The sequence below is a fragment of the Ylistrum balloti genome, unplaced genomic scaffold (genome assembly GCF_031769215.1).
Source record: "Ylistrum balloti isolate Yb309-2 unplaced genomic scaffold, AGI_CSIRO_Ybal_v1 Utg369578, whole genome shotgun sequence".
NCBI classification, from domain to species: Eukaryota; Metazoa; Mollusca; class Bivalvia; order Pectinida; family Pectinidae; genus Ylistrum; species Ylistrum balloti.
This window is the reverse complement of record NW_026781870.1, coordinates 360,431-373,603: the sequence shown is the minus strand read 5'-3', so window position 1 is coordinate 373,603 and position 13,173 is coordinate 360,431. Positions and strand designations below refer to the sequence as shown.

The 13,173-nt window shown below is 34.7% G+C and overlaps 1 protein-coding gene across 2 annotated transcripts in view; it reads left to right on the top strand.

The window, feature by feature from the left end:
- Nucleotides 1-12,961, top strand: part of LOC132543018 (tetraspanin-18-like) — a 57,558-nt gene extending 44,597 nt beyond the window's left edge. For both annotated transcript variants that reach the window (XM_060206476.1, XM_060206484.1), the window contains 5 exons: nucleotides 522-641; nucleotides 2,368-2,467; nucleotides 4,502-4,650; nucleotides 6,517-6,600; nucleotides 6,927-12,961. In XM_060206476.1, coding sequence (XP_060062459.1) covers nucleotides 522-641; nucleotides 2,368-2,467; nucleotides 4,502-4,650; nucleotides 6,517-6,600; nucleotides 6,927-7,016 — 543 coding nt within the window. In that variant the 3' untranslated portion in view covers nucleotides 7,017-12,961. The remainder of the gene's footprint in view (nucleotides 1-521; nucleotides 642-2,367; nucleotides 2,468-4,501; nucleotides 4,651-6,516; nucleotides 6,601-6,926) is intronic.
- The last annotated feature ends 212 nt before the right edge of the window (nucleotides 12,962-13,173 follow it).

Sequence of the window (13,173 nt, the reverse complement as noted above, 5' to 3'; positions counted from 1 at the left end):
AAAATATGTTCAATACAAGAATGGATCGTCCTTTGCAGTACATACACAATAATACGTATTTCATGAGTATTTGCGTAATCACGAAATTACAGTCCCGTGAAAAACACCGTGTATTTTGTCCCCCTATATATAACACGAGTTCCAAGACAAGTGTCTCTACTCAGATACAATAACAGTTTCCAGGCGGTTGTGGAATATTGGCAACATATTGTCAATAAGGTTTCCATTGAACCTTCAATAATGGGCTCTGCTTCAAACTCATACTTTTTCTGGTCAAATCAACCTTGGGTGCTGTCGCACGCAGGCGCACTTATTTCAAGACAAACCGCGTACTCCGTTGAGCGCAACAGGCTTCCTGCGAGGTTTGCTGGTCCATCAATGACACCATTGTGAGATCGACAGGCGTGCTGTATTCATAGAGGAATTCAATTAGAACCGAATAGCCAACTTTTAATCTTAGACCTCTTTCACGCAATATATAAATTCGTACATTTCCTTTTAATTTCTTTCTTTTTTTCCAGTTAAAAGAAGATCTTACTGAACATTTTAAGTCGTCAATAATCAAACACTATGGAGTTGACGTGGAACGAAATTCCTTCAACCGGTTGATAACAGATGCGTGGGACGCCATGCAGAGAACGGTAAGATTAAATTAATTACCGAAACGATCGTCCAAGCCGGATTGGAAAATCCGGAAAAAATATTTCCGGACTTTGAAATAAGAGCTTTGATTCAGTATAATTAAAACTTAATCTCAGTACATGTAACCTTCAGATATCTTATTTTTTGTTTAAGTTTGAATAGATAACGCAGCTTCTTCTTATCAATTTTCTATGATCCAAATAAAGCGATTTCTAATTTTTTTCGCGTTTATGAAAATAAGCTTGGAATGAAATATACAATTTTATTTCGATAAGGGAATTAGTTTTTCGAGGTTGCTTTTTGCCTTAAGATTAGAAGCTGTCATAAATCGCTCAGTCTTTATCTTTACGCGCTTTTATTTTCGAATTACTTATTCTTGATAAAACAGCGATCCACTATATTATAATTCCTTTATGCTATCTTTAGAAATATTTCCAGGTATTGAAATTTGTTTTTAAGTTTTCTGGTAAAAAGTCTCCAGTTCTCGGTAAACTTTGAAATCTCGTTGTCAATCATTTTTGGTGTTGGAAAATGTGATTTTCTCGGGAATGAAGACATTAAGAATCTTGAAAGGGTTAAATATCTAGAGAAGTGAACAGGTAGTGGTAAGCGTCCTTTGTCATTCACGACTTCCGTAGATACCTAGGAACTACATGCTATAGATTTACCAATTTTCGGTCACTTTTTTGTGAAAACACAGTTTCGCGGAAAAAGAGACAATATCAATAGCAGTATCTTGCTGTAGTAGATCACTGCGATACTGTACCGAACTGCTTCTCAAGTAGGAACCTTAGTTTGAGTATCAAAAGGTCGAAATGTAATCCGATTGCTGGAAACCAATTGTATTAATTACGAGACGGGAACCAGATCGCTCAGATTTCAGAACAGAAAATTTAATGTAAAAAGGGTATCGTCTTTAGTGTGTGCTGGGCCGCAATGTAATTCAATCTACTTATTGGATTTAAAGTTTAATGATTTGCAATTTGTTCTTAATCTGAGGTCTTCTGTTTTATTTAGCTCCAACTGATTGGTTCTGTTGCTTTTTACCTCTGAGCACTGGTTTATCCCTTTAGTGTCGGACTTTATCCTGAATTTGTATGATTTCATTACTTAGTCCCACATGTGGGTATTGGTGATTTCAATTTGAGCAGGAGATTTGCACAAAATACTCGCTATGGCAACGTGTGCCAAAATCACGAACAATTTAGTAATATGTTTTTGTTTTGGGAGAAAACACAAGTATCAAGATTAGATAATCTTTCTTTCAGACTTATATTATTACATAAACATTTGCAAAAATATGTTTCCAACATCGAGAAACCTCTCTTAATTTTGAAATTTGCGTCCTCATCCAGGCGAACGACACTTCCCCAAAGAAATAAAAAAAATCAGTGTTGAATGAGAAATGAACACTTCATTAAAATGCTATTGTTATCAATATGTACATACATGTTAATAACAATAACTTTAATACAATTGTAATAAAACAGTATAAAACATTATTTTTTTCTGTCGATCGTTACGAATGTAATGCTGAAGAGAGATGAGCGAGGATCGTTTTGATTAGAAACTCAGATTATTAATTGCTAACGTTACATTCGTAACGTCAGAAAATGTATATTTTGGATTAATAAAGTTGAAGACGTCATTTAATTTACCCCTCCCCATCGTCCTCAGATTAATTCTAATTCACTATATCTTCATTGCTTTGATTTCATTTTCCAGTTACAATGCTGTGGAGCTGTTGGTAACGAAGATTCACTCTTCAGTTGGGCTATATTCAAACTACACAGCGACTGGTACGCCGTGGAGATGCGGGACAAACGTAAATATTTTTATTTTTCTCAGATATGCTGAAATAGCTCTTCATAAATATCCTTTCTCGAGTTTCAATCACGAACTTTTTTGTGAAAAATGAAGAAACATTTTTGATGGTTTCTATTTGTCATTATGATAAACTTCACCACCAACAGTATGTTGTAATCTCTCAATATCTTACAAGAGTTGTTGTCTTATGAGAAAATCAACCCGTCTTAGCCGAACTCTCCGTAAACCCACATTTTCTGTCGGTTATTCTACATTATGTGTTACATATCAATACGTACTTAAAGGATAATATGGTAAAGCATCTCGATTGATGCAAATGGGAAAAAGACAACCAGGCTTTCGCATATATGTTATATATCTAAAGTGATGAAAGGCACTGCATAAGGTCAAACTGTGGATGTAGTCCGGTCGATGTATTCTTTAAATAATATATAGCATAGTATCTTATTGAGGGTAATCTAGATTCCATGTTTCCGTGTACCGTTAACGACGGTAGAAATAACACACATGTAGGGACTCGGCCCTCTGTACGGCCATGTATAATTAATATTGGAAGATGAGAATAGAAATACCTGCTCGGAAACTTGCCCTGGTGTAGATTTTTTTAAAACGTGTTAATTGATTTGGCCCCTATGACACTGCAACATGACTTGTGGCCCCTTTTGATAAGCTCCAATTTCTTAATCTGAAATTGATCACAGAGGAACATGCGGGTCACTTAGATCTCGGAAATGAACACAGAAATAGACATTTACACCTTTTTTCATTGCAATGGATACCTCGGATCGTCACGGGAATAAAATCGATATATATTCCGACGGCATCTTACTATAATTGTTCACTTCCAACGGGTCCTGCAATAAAAAATGTGCCTGTTGATGAATTCCAGTAAACATGGGTCTACTATAGACTAAGTTGTAAGTAGTATTTTCTCAGGGAAAATGAATAATATTTCGCGATCTTGATAATAAGTGTGAACAGTATAATGGGCGGTCCATTAGCTATTGCCATACCCCATCAAAGGTCATTGAATAAGTGTCCTGGTAATGACCGCAGAGAAACCATACAATGATGTACATATTTATTGACAAAAACTACATTCATATGTCTTTCCATCGTCATCTGAAAGAATAAAATCGATCAATATAGAAACTCTAATCACACACTAATATTATTATGATAACATCTAATACCAGACTCCATTCATCACAATATCACGACCTGATACCAGACTCCATTCATAACAATATCACGACCTGTTACCAGACTCCATTCATAACAATAACACGACCTGATACCAGACTCCATTCATCACCATATCACGACCTGATACCAGACTCCATTCATAACAATAACACGACCTGATACCAGACTCCATTCATAACAATAACACGACCTGATACCAGACTCCATTCATAACAATAACACGACCTGATACCAGACTCCATTCATAACAATAACACGACCTAATACCAGACTCCATTCATAACAATAACACGACCTGATACCAGACTCCATTCATAACAATAACACGACCTGATACCAGACTCCATTCATAACAATAACACGACCTGATACCAGACTCCATTCATAACAATAACACGACTCCATTCATAACAATAACACGACCAGACTCCATTCATTACAATAACACGACCTGATACCAGACTCCATTCATAACAATAACACGACCTGATACCAGACTCCATTCATAACAATAACACGACCTGATACCAGACTCCATTCATAACAATACCACGAACTGATACCAGACTCCATTCATAACAATAACACGACCTGATACCAGACTCCATTCATAACAATAACACGACCTGATACCAGACTCCATCTTAACAATAACAGAATATGGTAACTGACTCCAATCCTAGAAATAGCACGATCCGATAATAGACAACTATCCTGAAAATAAAACATGCTCATTTTCTGTGATAACAGGAACCTCTGTTTTCCCCGTCAGTTCCCTCTGATAACACATGATACCATCTTATAACACATGTTTGTTTCCCTACAGAAAACAGACCGTACGTCCCGGAAAGCTGCTGCGTGACCGGCATGTCAAAATTAGATTGCCAAGGACTAGGGAAGATAAGGAGAGGGTTTCCTGTGAAGGGGCCAGGTCAAAGCTACGTCGAGGAGGCAAATGACGCACTGTTGAAAAAGGTGAATATTTCATCCAATCAGAATCAATGTTACTAATGAGCACGCGACTACTTTCTATTTATAAATAATGTGCGTTTGTTATTTGTTTGTCTAAGCCGTATCTATTGATAAACATTTCCCGTTACAAATAGATTTGAGGGAAAATGTATTCCAAAATTACACCCTAATAATTCAAGCGGGATATGCAGAGAGAGGAAAGAAGATAAGAGATATTTTTTTATAACTCTATGTAAACTATGTAGAACAATGCCTTACGAAGCCATGGTATTACATTTTGATGAATGAATTGAAACACTGTATGTTTTGAAAGGTGAACGCAAACACGTGTCACAAAATCCACATGAAAAAGAAAATGATATATAAAATGTTTGTTTTCTATCTAAAGTCTATCACCTCTGGACGTGATAGGTCTGAAATGTCAGTATTTATTGGTATATAGATATTCTAGTCTCTGATACACGTGGGATTTTGGCATTTATGTAATAAATGAGTGTTATATAACCCATCCGAGTAAAGTTCTGCTGAAAGATGAAAGCACAAAAATATCGAAATGATAACTTGATATTCGTAATAATCTGAGGAAAGTTCAAATGCCAATTGACTTTTATTCTCTCAGAGGTGATAAGTAATGATAGACCATGAAAGTAAGTTCTGGGTCGCGTAAATGACGTCATTCGACGGGACAGCTTCGCTGATATAAATGCCGTTTGTTGATGACCCTCAGCAGGAGAGGTCAAATCTTCACCATTGTTCCAAGCAGTCCCGCCATTCTGCGGAATCTTGTCTAATCTAAAATGACTTCTGTGATGATAATTAATTATCTTTGAGGAAATAGGAGAGAAAGTACAATACATGTACAAGCAAATCTGCCTTCAAAAGTACGGAAGCATTGATTAGGTGCTGAAGGCATGACGGTCTGGTGCATTTATTTATATGTAGCGTTTGAGAGATGCCCCGTCGACGTGGCTGGTATGCCAGCGTATCGATAGGACTGCTCTATGGTCCTGTGCTGCACGTTAGCAGCACGTTACCAAGCGAACGTGTCTCGACATTTATATTACAAATTAAAGGAAAAATAAGTCACGATCGCATCTCTTTCCATTTAAATATTAGTACGAAGCTATTTTCTGTGTCCATAATGGAGTTTTTGTTAAGAACTCGACTCTATCGATCGATTGACTAGAGTTTGATAGAAAGCATGGTCAGCACACGGACGGTATGTTTCCCAGCGGAGATGACCGACTCCCCCACAGCGGCCCTTTCCTATAGACACAATACAACAGTATTTTCCTTGTCAATAACCGGTATTTAGAAGCTTGCTTAATCGAGAGAAGATCGCCCATGCCGATACCGTTTACCTCAACAGGTTCGCAATGGGTGTACATGTAGTCTGTAATCTAAAGATCACTCGGTGCATGCGCAGAACTTGTGGTGTAAACAATTCATACTTTTCTTTGGTGGCTAGCGTACGTTTTCTTGTTGCTATTTCTTACTGTAAATCATATACTTTTTGCGGTCATTTATTTTCCCATGTAGATAACACTAGTATTCTGGAAAATTTGAATTTCATGTACAAAATAATAAATCTCATTGCTTGCTATTGCTTATTGAGATGTTAAAAGTAAATGGATTCCTTTATAATGGAATAAAGAATGTTTATACAACAGAGGTGTGGTTTTAGTAAAACTTTTTGCTTTCTTCGCATTTTTTTTCTGTTCTGTTTCTCGTGTCGGTGTCCTCAATACTGACACCTTCATTGGCTGTTGAGAGGACGTTAAACCACAAACGTCATGTAAAGAATATAATTAAATAACATTTTAATACTGGAATATTATTTCAACATAATATCACCTACGTTGTTTTCAGGGGTGTTACGACCGAGCTCTAGACTACATTGAAAACAACAGTATGTACATAACTATAGTTGCCGGTGCTGTTCCACTTTTATTGGTAAGTTATCTTTATAACACGTGACTTTCTTTGTTTTTATTTACATGTTATTGTTTCGAAAGAAAATCAGATAATTTTGTTTGTGATAACATGAAAATGTGCTGTATATAATAACATATTGGTATTGTCTTAATTTCGGTATCGCGTAATTACACTGTTACGTCTAATTCCATTGATCATTATTGTGACTCGTCAATGTTGAGATTTGATTACGACTTTTCACGCGAATTATGATAACAACCAATTATTTACCAGTTACACAAAAATATATTGATTATGTCACGTGATGACATTGTTTACACCACCATGTGATTTCATTGTTTTAGATTGTGGGGATGATAATATCATTCTACCTATGCTGTAAGGTCAAAAACGAGGACGACGATTTCGACGATGGCGATGAAGTGGAAGTATAAATCTTGTCGATGTAAAAGGTGTTTAAGAATGAAAGCAAGCACATTCCGTCCGTCGGTGTTCATATACCGCTCCGTAATTAAGGAGCAGCGTGGTTGTGTACGAAACCTACATGTAATTATCTGCCCGTACTTCCGGTACGCGAAGAACTTCTAAGGCGATTCCATCTGTTAAATGGATTTCAGGATGTTTGGACGATCAACCTAACTTCCTGGTTTTACATTCGACAGTCACTTGACGAAGTACGGTTTCGTTGGACGATCACGTGAAGAGATGCCTACTGAGAGTGATATTAAGTGCTGTGTGTCTTCCATGTCAAAAATCATTTCGGTTTCAAGTTATTGTCTCACCAAAGTGGAATCACCTCAAGCGTGACTGAGATCGTCTTGCCAACGGGACCAGCAAGTTTTTTTTAATGCATCCAGTATACCATCGGTAGGTTAACATTCCCTAAGTTCCGCCGAACTGATTTAAGCTATGCATTCTTAAAATAGCAAATGTTACGGGGAAAAGATTGCGAGCATGCGCACGAGCAAATAAGGATCGATGCTCAGACAATTGTTGCTGATAATTGCTATCAATTGTGCCTCGCCACCTGGACAGGTGTGTCACATAGACAGGTGTAAACTTATGCCTACCTGTCTACTGTTGAAATCACTACGTCACATCATTACGTCACTTCATTACGTCACTATTCATTTAAATTTTCGGATGGAAAAATATACATTTCGGAGGACCCATATATCATCATTTTCCACATCAATATCTCTTCACATTTTTTTTTACTTAAAGGCGTGATTACTACATGAAGAAATGTAGTGGACATAAAAGGTAGTGTGATATTAAACTATGGCTGATATCAACAACTACCTAATTTGTTGACTCGAGGTGTTTACTAATTGATTAACATCATTGGTCGTTACGACGAATTTTATCATCAGTTGCAGAAAGTTCATGATTGACTACAAAAATATGTGTTGAAACCCGCTGAAATTCAGAGGCCCTGATCACTCTCCAAGTCTGACGAGTTTGCAACTAGTGGTCTCTCACTGTTATGCAGACTATGCTGTTTGTTGTGAATGTATTTTGTCGGATTATCTGCCCCTTAATGCAACAACGGCGAAAAAAGCGACTGCTTTCCTTAGCTGCATTTTAAATGTGTACAAGTCACTGGGGTAAATTTGAGAAAAAATTGGATAAAATGCAGATGTAAACATTGTGTTGGATACCAGTAAAATCTGTAGGCTGTTTTCATGTTCACGTGATTAACGGCCAGTAAGTGAAGAAATGCTGACTTACACAGAAACTATTAGAATTTACCCACGACGTTCTAATTAGTTGTTATTGTTGTTATTATTCTGTATATATTGGTTTATTTCTTACATTTTAATTATCTCCATCATTTCCCTAACACTTTCCCATAATGACCACAGAGAAATATTTTGAACAGAGGAGGTAATATGTTTTCTTTAAAGGGATGTGTTTTTTGCTGTGATAAAATAAAGATATTTTATTGATATAGAAAACTGATGATCCATTCAATTAATGGCAAATTTATATCGGTTCAAAACTATTCTTTTTTGTCGCGGGGAGGGGTCAACTACTAAATAACAAGGAATTTCTAATTTCACAAAAAGCTTGGTAATTCAATGTTGTGTGGTTGATATTATTTTATTTGTTATTTTTCACTGTTATTAAATGTACATTTCTTTTTTTTTAATAATTTTACTTTGTCTACTCAATATTTTAACATGTAACCTAACTTATCAGTCGTTTACTCAGTCACATATGTCTTTATGTTGGAGATACGGACTTGTAATTATGTTAATTACGAAATTTACATGGGACTAATGTACCTCTTCATCCATTTTTTAAAAATATATCTTTTGATTTTCGTAAATTGGATATACCGCCCTATTTGCAAAATTTCTTGCTGTTCTGTACCTTTTAAGAATTATAATAATTACTTTTAAAATTGTTGTTAACATCAAATTATATCTCCTGTTTCGACAGGCGATTCGACAGAATATCCCGTTAGATGGATCCTAGGTTTCAATTTTGAGGCCTTTAGCATCATTGATGAGTCCTAGAAGGACGAAACAGTCATACGGTGCAATTTAATTTAGTATTTTGTCTTACTACTTTACTTTATCTTATTCTAAATTTGTATTAAAAGGTGTAAATCACTGGTGTGTCGTTGTACAATCCTAAAAAAGTTTCTTTTAAATGCATACATGAGATGAGACAAAAATTCACGATGTGTAGATGTATCTTATGGTTTTCAACTTAATAAACTCGGAACGCTTTTGGTTTTATATACAGCGCATGATAACCCCTGGGATGGAATTTGGCAATTAACACGTGTATATCTTTTCAATATTATGATAGATGTATGTTTTGAGGAAACTAACACGCACCTTAATGGTACTTTGATTATTATATAAACTGCAGTGTTTAAATAATTCACTTTAATGTTTCACGATCGTGTACCTGCACAGCTTCTTGTGTCAGATAAAACCTACATCTACAGACATAGAATATCTTTAATTCAACAAGATAACCCATAAAAAATAAATATGTAAAAATATTCGTAAATTTTCAACGATATGTCATAAGAATTCAATTCAAACCTTTCATGAAATCTTCCGAGAGAGAAAAAATTCGGGAATACTCGTGAAAAAATTTGAGTATAAACAGAATTTTAGTACGTGTATTGGAAAGTCAATACCATTACGTTAACGGCCAAACACTACACCTCTCTGTGTATGTATCATCGCGCTACCCTAATCCCAATAGACCGTCAACATATAGATAAGACCATATATGGAAATTGTCTTAGCCATGGATATAGACCAGTTGTCTTTGAAGATATTATCAATTATTGACTGGAACTCAAAATGTATGTCGTTACTTACATTTATTTCCCCTATACACACGAGTTATAACATTTTTATTCATTTATTTAACTTTATAGAAAATTCTAGTCTGGAAAAAAATAAAAATAAAAAAACCTAGTCCATCGTCTGTAAAACTGATCAAAGATTGTATTTAGAACTAGTTGTGCAACTTAACATTGCGAAACGTTGGTAGTATCAAATATACAATCAAGTTTAAAGCTGTCTCTCGTATCTCTCAATCAAGTATTCATGATTATTTTCATTTACCATTTCGTTTAATTTTTTTCAGCATTATCGTTTTATTCAAGCACATGTACAATCGAATTATTCTGTTATGGTGTAATTTTGTATTTTTATGTATTTTTTCTCAGATTTTATGTTTTACATGTTTGTATCAGTTCTTTTTGAAGGTCAGGGTATAACATGTATGTAATGGTGTCCACCTTTTCCGAAAGAATGTTATAGTTGACATAACGAAGTCCAACTATGTGCTCTGATATTTCACTGAAAGAATACAGTTTGACATCAAAGAAAAAACTGACTTATAGTCAAGACTACGTGAATCCTATGTATTTTCTTACTGAATACTACATACAACTACATAAGGAAGATTGATTGCGCATTACCTTTTTAACAGAACTAGCGTTCGGAATATCGAAATTGAGCAGAATTTTATTTCCAAGTAAAGACCGTTTTTCTTCGACATATTGAAGGCTGGCTTTATTCATTCTATTTCAGTGGTAAATTTTGTATCGAATTCTTACATGTACTTCAAAAGTTGAAATTGTAATTTTAAAGGAAATTGGAACAAGAATTTAAAGTGTGCTGATGTTAAAATGTTTCAAGGGCGTTAAAAATTCTTTTGTGTGCGGCACTGTCAGTATTGATCCATCTACATGACTCTGCACTATGATCTCACATAACTTGCACGTGCTGCTCAGTCAAGGTCATGCGATTCTCAATCACCGGAACGCCACCATGACCACACGTAGATTGTTTATCATGTCCGTCATGCCTGGATAATGGTAATCTTTTACAGTTTTTCAAAGCAAACATTGGTTCACTGGAGTAGTACATCAATCAGCCAGCATCTTCTTTTTGTTGAAGAATGAGGGATCTCGTACCAATTCGACAATTTTCGCGAAAATTTTCTTTCGTGATCATTGCTCTTACCTTTGAATGAATTCTTAGAAAACGCTTACAAACAAATGTATTTTGTGAGATAGAATTAACTCAAGCAATTGATTGCGTCTGGTTTTATTTTTGTCATAATTTACTTATATAATTGTTCGAAACGCATGACCTTCATTAATAGTTGTGTCAGGATGTATATGGATATGGAAATCACGTCTTATTTACACGTGATATAAGCAAACTTATGTTATTTACATGTGATATACGCAAAGTTGTGTAATTTACACGTGGTATACGCAAAGTTGTGTAATTTACACGTGATACGTAGAGGAGTGTAAATGACTCGTGACAAATCAATTTGTGAATTTCAAAGTTGTGTAATTTACAAGAGATATACGCAAAGCTGTGTAAACAAAAGTCAAGTCGTGCTATATTGTACTCTACATATAAAAAGTTGTGGCATGCGCAGTCGTATAGTGTAAACTGAAGCATGATATAAGCTAGGCATTTAATATGACTTTCTGACATTCGTGTGAAAATATCTACGCATTTCTCATATACTTTTTGAACTACCCATGTTTATAAAAACGCATTTGTTTTAATTTAACAGTACATGCATTCGTCAGTATTGCTGTTACACATATACTTCATGTTTTATGTAAAAGTTAATATATTTAAATTAATCGTTTAAATACATGTATTTTAATAAAATTGTAGAAATTCTCGAAATTTAAATGAACAAAAACGACAAGTCTGATTTCATTTAATGATTTTTTTTATAACTGATATATGATAAACCCTTGTGTTCAGTATTGTACCTAAATTCAAATGGCTCGATGAGTTAAACATATTCAAACTATTTCATTAATTTGTGGATTGGAGCTATAAAATTCGATGGTTGTACAACAGTTTGGCAAAAAATCTCATTTTCTTTTCTTTTGAAACTATGAATCTAAGTTTATTTTTATAGATAAACTCACTTAGTGTTAATCAATGTTTGTGTGTTTCAAGAACTTGATGAATTACTATTATAAGTCATCAGGATTGTGAATTATTTGAGCTTTTTGTGATATATCGAGATACTGAGAATTGAACAAGAAGAAGGAATCAGGAAATGTTATTAATCTTACTAGGTTCTAGTCGATATCACATACATCAAATAGTGTAAAATTAGTTCGTTCAAATTTACGATTTGGAAATCGTACATTACATGTGGAATTTCACCAAAGATTTATTACAAATAGACCGAACACTGCATGCTGATCATGAAATGAATTTGAAATGATGGAGTGCGTGAAGAGTTATGACCGGAAATGACGTGTGTTTGCAAGAAAAGGGAGCGAATGTGAAGATTTGCCACTTGTTTTCAGAAAAGAATGACAGTGGCAAAATGAGAAAGAGTGAGTAAGATTTTAAACGTAATCCAAGAACAATTCATCATAGGAAGCTTGCATGTGAGAAGTGATCAGTTACAAAGTCTTAATCGTACCGTGGATGTTGTTTTCCGATCTAGAGAAACTGAATTCTCCCTTGGGACCAATAACAGTCATGTTGTTACACATGTGTATTCGAACAATTCGTATCGTTTAATGTTCCATTACCTTCTCATCATGAACACTAGATATATTGTTTTTCTATAGCATGGTCGTTCTTCTACAATTTTTTTCTGATTTTGACATTTTCCCTCTGCCTATGAGATTTTATATACAACTTGTTGCAATGTGTTAATATGTCGTTTTACATTGAGTTATTGAATTAACAACTCTTTAAATATATTATACTGTCATTTTATACACGATGTTGTTATAATGTCACTCGCATGGCTGTTATATATGATGATTAAATTTGTAAATATTGTACAAAGAATATCAAATTAACTCCGACTATTTTATGTAATAAAACCACCTGGTAAGAAATTGGACTTTATTTGTATTTTATTTAACATAATATTTTTCAAAACTGAGAGAAAATGATTGAGCACAGCTGATATATTTGATAAAGTGTTAGCCTGTAATACCTCTACAGAACTGACATAATGCAAAATACTAGACACAACGCATGCCATTTTACGATGAGAAATGGCTTATTCAACTTCTTGACCCGTAAAGTTTATGACTCAGTTAAATTT